Consider the following 4,978-nt stretch of genomic DNA (forward strand, 5'->3'; position numbering starts at 1 on the left):
GGGGAAGGGGGTGGCTCTGTGCGCGTGGGCTGCGCCTGCCCGAGGGGGAGCTTCTTGGGGGCGCCCCGATGGCGGTGCCGTCGTCGTGCCGCGTGTGGGGAAAGCGTGCGGGTGGGCACATCTGCACTGATGGAAATAAAAATAAGGCGCTTATATATATATATATGTATATACACTTACTTTGCCTAAACTTTGCATAGTTCACCAAGTACAGCGCGGGTAAAAATGGAAGGCAGGTGGTACTTCAGAAAGTATTATCGATTACGTCAGTAGTAGTTGTATTTAGAATTTTCCAAAATTTGCTGTGGTCGGTATCCCTCAGCCCTTACGACGCAGAAGGGTGGGGGGGTGCCCACATGGGCGGCGTTGCAAGGAATTTTTTCCTGCAAGAGCAAGCGAAGAGTACAGTTCTTGGACTGCAGTCTGTTAGTTTCAAAGTCGTCGTTACGGTTCTCAGATTTAAGCAGGCTTCATAATAGCAAACAGTTCTTACGGTTATAAATGGCTTAAGTAACTGCAAAAAAAAAAAGTGCATTTGTCTTATAAAATAAATCTTTTAGAGTTTGTCTGAAGACAGGTAAATATTTCTAAAATATTGCCAGGGGAAAACCTCATGATATTTATAAATCTTCTACTCGGTGATTTATGTTATCAGCCAACATTTTATGAACCCTAATTTTATTCTCCAGACTTGGGATGATAATAAGGAGGAAATGCGATTTGTTTTCTCATTAAACTGTTCCAAGATTCAGTAGGTGAGAATCAGTTACTTTTTGAAAGCTCACAGTTCCCACTCGTTTTCTGAGGCATCGAGTATGACTCTACAGGTCGTGTATTTCCAATTAAAATGGTGAATTTACATTTATTTTTCTTTGAAGATACTTACAAATGCATCTGAGATTTAATTCTTAACTAGGGTTGGTGGTGCTTTTGGAGCTGTTTAAAAGCGGTGATCTTCACGGAGGTGATGGGACTTTCAATAACTAAGTACCTGCTTTCACATGCCCCTGGGCTGTAAGGCAGTTAGATTGCTACGCTTCCCTTTTGCTGAATTTAGTAGTAGCAGTTACGACTCAGAGCTCTCAAACAGTTCTCTGAAATTGTCTCACCAACTTTATGTGCAGTGGCAATCAAAAAACCCCCACGAAACCTTGTATGTTATCAGGAAGAATATTGAGGACAAGATGGAGGGTGTTGTTTGGCTGCTATATAAAACGCTGGCGCAGCCTCAGATTGATTACTGCATCAGTTCTTGTCCTCACGGCTCGAGAAGGATGTAGAGGAGTTAGGGAAGGCACTGAGGAGGGATGGAGCCGCTGCCTTACAGCAGGAGCAATAACGGCTGAGGCCGTTCGATATGGAGAGAGAAGACGGGGGAGAGGATTGATCAAGATTTACAAAATCACGGAAGGTACAAAGTTGTTGTTAACCGAATCCCACAGTATGAGAATGAGGAGGCACCTCATGAAAACAGCAGAAGATCATTTTTCAGACATGTAAAGAAAATGCTTTTCTGCAAAGCAGATTGTGAACTTCTATTTGGTATTGCCTCTGGTATTGCCTCTGGTATTGCCACCAGAGGTCGAGGACTTGGACGCTATCCGTAAGTTCAAGGAGGCGTTATTCGTACTGATGGCAAACACATCCGTTAGTGGACACTGAAGGAAATAGGCAGGGATGTGCCCTCCAGCGTCCCTAATACAATGAGAGATGCAGGGGAAGTAACCACACCGAGGAGCTCTTCCTAAACAGTATCTCCTTTTACTGACATTGGAATCAAAATGCTGGGCTAGGTGCACCACTGATGCTAGGTGCCCTCGCTCTGTAGGACATTTACCTTCATTTCTGTGTAATTATTTCACTGCAGAAATGGTGAGAAACCTGTAACAGACAATTTTGAATAAATTAAGCTCACACCCTGGGAATACTTAAGATTACTCATAACTCTGTAGCCTTGTGTAAGCCTTTGTAAAGTCAGGGCCCAAGGCCATTTTACTAATAGTGGGAGTCAATTCTCTTATAATTGCATGGATTTTATGTTTGACGTGTGACCTGCTTGCTCAGAACAATTTAACCTGCAATATGTACATTGGTTTGTGAAGTAATTGGAAATGAAAGCCACTGTGTGGACAAAATATTTTTCTTCCTTCAAAAAGCAAACAAACAACAAAATCCCAAAACAACACCCTCAGAACGGCATGCAGAGAGTATAGTCTGCATCTTAGAATACTTGAAGAAATTAATGCTTTTTGAAAAAAAAAATACTTGGTTGAGACAGTTTAGCTGACTATTGTCTGCCATATTTTTCCCACAAAATCTAACCTTACTCCGTCCACTTCTCTGAGACTCTCCTAAGACATCTACTTGGTTTTGCCAACTCCAAGGACTAAGATTACTTCAAAGTAATCATGTCTTAGATAGTAAATTGCTATGAAATTAACGTGCAAATCTGCCTTTTTGTTTGAAGCTTTGCAGATCATGTTTTCACATAACTCTGCAATCGCAAAAGGTCTCGTGACCTTCATAGGAAGTAAACACCCAACATTGCAAAACACTCTTTTTTTTCCAAAGCGAAAGCTTCTTTCCTGGTCCTCACATACAGACCATCAACAGCCTCTTATATACTGTGAGGGCGGCGTGCTGGGTGAAGCATGCAGTGGTGACAGTGCTCATGAGTTAAGGGACAGTCACGCAGGGGTGTCAAGGTGGGCTTACAGTCTCTTGATAAAAGACCTCGTGAGAGGCAGTAGGAAGCCTCACCCCAGAGCAGCAGATGCCTGTGCTAAGGGTCCGTTTGTTGTGAGTGCAGCGTGACAGCATTCAAGAGCTGAGTGAGCGTGGATTGGGAGGAATTCGGGCAGACTTGTAATGTTGCAAGAAAGGGCAGAGAGGGGGTTGTTCACAAGGCAGGAGGCGGGTGGTGGTGCAGTGGCACGCCACCCGACACAGTCCCCGGCGCTGACTGGGGAACCTGCCCTGGCTCAGCAGAGGCCTCTGCTCACACAGAGCTTTGTGGGCATGGCGGGTTGACCCCAGCCAGCTGCTAGCTCACTGCTCCGCGGGGAGGGAACGAGAAGAGCAAAAGCAAGAAAAGTTGTGGGTCAAGACTATGATGGTTTAGTAAGTGAAGGAAAGAGGGGAAAAAAAAACCCATACAAAGACAATCACACACCGCCTCCCACAAGGAGACCGCTGATGCCCAGCCAGTCTCCGAGCAATGGCTACTTTGGAAAGACTACACCCCCAGTTTTTATTGCTGAGTGTGACATTATGTGCTATGGAATATCTCTCTGGTGAGTTCAAGTCAGCTGTCCTACCTCTCCCCCACCCCAGCCTCTTCCCTACCTCCATCCTACTTGCTGGGGGGAGCAGAGTGAGACCCTGAGAAGGCCTTGACAGTGTGCAAACACTGTTCAGCAACAGCTAAAACATTGGTGTGTTATCAACACTGTTCGGTCGCAAATCCTAAGCACAGCATCATATGGGCTGCTGTGAGGAAACTCCATCCCAGCCAGACCTAGTGTGGGGAACTGCAGCTTTGGAGGCCTGGGGCTGCACGGACCACTCTGCAGAGGTGGTGCTCTTGCTTGCTGGATGTGTGCAGTGGTGAGGAGTTGTTGCCAATCTAAGGAGCTTGAGGAGGAGTCCAGCAGACTGTGCGATACCAGGGAAGATGAAAAAGAGTTTGACAGGGTCTTCCCAGAGACCCTGTGGAAGTGAGAGCCCAAACTACACGGAAGGAGGCGCAGCTAGATTGTGGTCCGAGGGTTTCCCATGATGGGGAAGGCTGGAAGCTTGTGACTTCTAGCAACAGGAGGACAGCTCCTTCTCCACCTGCAAATCTGCAACTGGAGTATAGACTCCATGCCCTGGTAGCAGATGACGGGAAGGAAGGCTTATGTGGGGAAGCACCACAGTTGGCCAAGCCTGAACCACACAGCAGCACCACCAGGAGAAAGTGGTGGATTGGAACAGTGGGTGACTCTGTGCTGTGAGGGATGGAGGACCCCATCTGCCAGCCTGACTTGCTGTCTGGGTTTTTTGCTTGCTGTGGGCTTGGATCCAACATGTTGCAAGGACACTGCCAAGGCTCGCCCATCCTTCAGCCTACTACTCCCAACTGCTTGTCCACATGAGCCCAGTGATACTGCCCTCTCTGTGAAGCAGCATCTTGGGTATGTGGAGCTCTTGTATGGGCTGGGCAATGGGCTGGGTCAGAGCTTGCACGTCAGGATCAGAAGAGAAGTCACTGAAGGTGACACCTTGATGGGAGCATGTTACAGACCACTTGATCAGGATGAGGAAGTGGATTAAGTCTTTTGATACAACCCAAGGAAGTCTCTGTGTCACAAAGCCTGGTTATCATGGGGGACTGCTGCCCCTGGGAAGGACGAGGCCTGGGCACCAGTAGAGACCAGGAGTGCCCAGCTGGGGAGCAGCTCTGTGGGGAAGGCCCTGGGGCCCTGGTGGGCAGCGCGCTAAGCTGGCCCTGGCAGCAAGGAGGGCCAACAGCATCCTGGAGCAGAGCCTGTAGATCAAGCAGACTGATTATCCCCCATTACTTGGCACTCGATAGACCACATCTAGGAGACAGTGCCCAGTCTTCCTCCCATGACCCTTTCAGGGAAGGTGTCTGTAAACAGGACCAAGTTTGTTGGACGCCACCAGGACGGTTGGGGCTGGAGCACTGTGAGGTGAGATGGCTTGGGGGGGGGGACGACCCAACCACAGCCCCCAGTGCCTGTGGGGAGGTGCCTGAGAAGACGGACCCAGGCTCCTCACAGCGGTGGTGTGGCAGGAGGACAGGAGACAACAGGCAGGTGTTGACACACAAGAGGTTCAGGCTGGGCTAAAGAAAACCCCGTGAGGCCAGCCGAGCCCTGGAGCGGCTGCCCGGGCCAGACCGTGCAGGCCTCGACCTCGGGGCTTCGGCACCCGACGGGACCCAGCCCTGGGCACCCAGGCCCGACCCCGCAAA

At 48.9% G+C, this 4,978-nt stretch overlaps 1 protein-coding gene across 1 annotated transcript in view; it reads left to right on the top strand.

Annotated features, from left to right (window-relative positions):
- Nucleotides 1-68: 68 nt before the first annotated feature.
- The window catches only part of UBE3D (ubiquitin protein ligase E3D), a 97,139-nt gene continuing 92,229 nt past the window's right edge, over nucleotides 69-4,978 (top strand). The window contains exon 1 of the mRNA XM_009333224.1: nucleotides 69-111. Within this exon, the coding sequence (XP_009331499.1) occupies nucleotides 69-111 (43 nt within the window). The remainder of the gene's footprint in view (nucleotides 112-4,978) is intronic.

Source organism: Pygoscelis adeliae, unplaced genomic scaffold, assembly GCF_000699105.1.
Source record: "Pygoscelis adeliae isolate BGI_AS28 unplaced genomic scaffold, ASM69910v1 Scaffold57, whole genome shotgun sequence".
Lineage (NCBI taxonomy): Eukaryota > Metazoa > Chordata > Aves > Sphenisciformes > Spheniscidae > Pygoscelis > Pygoscelis adeliae.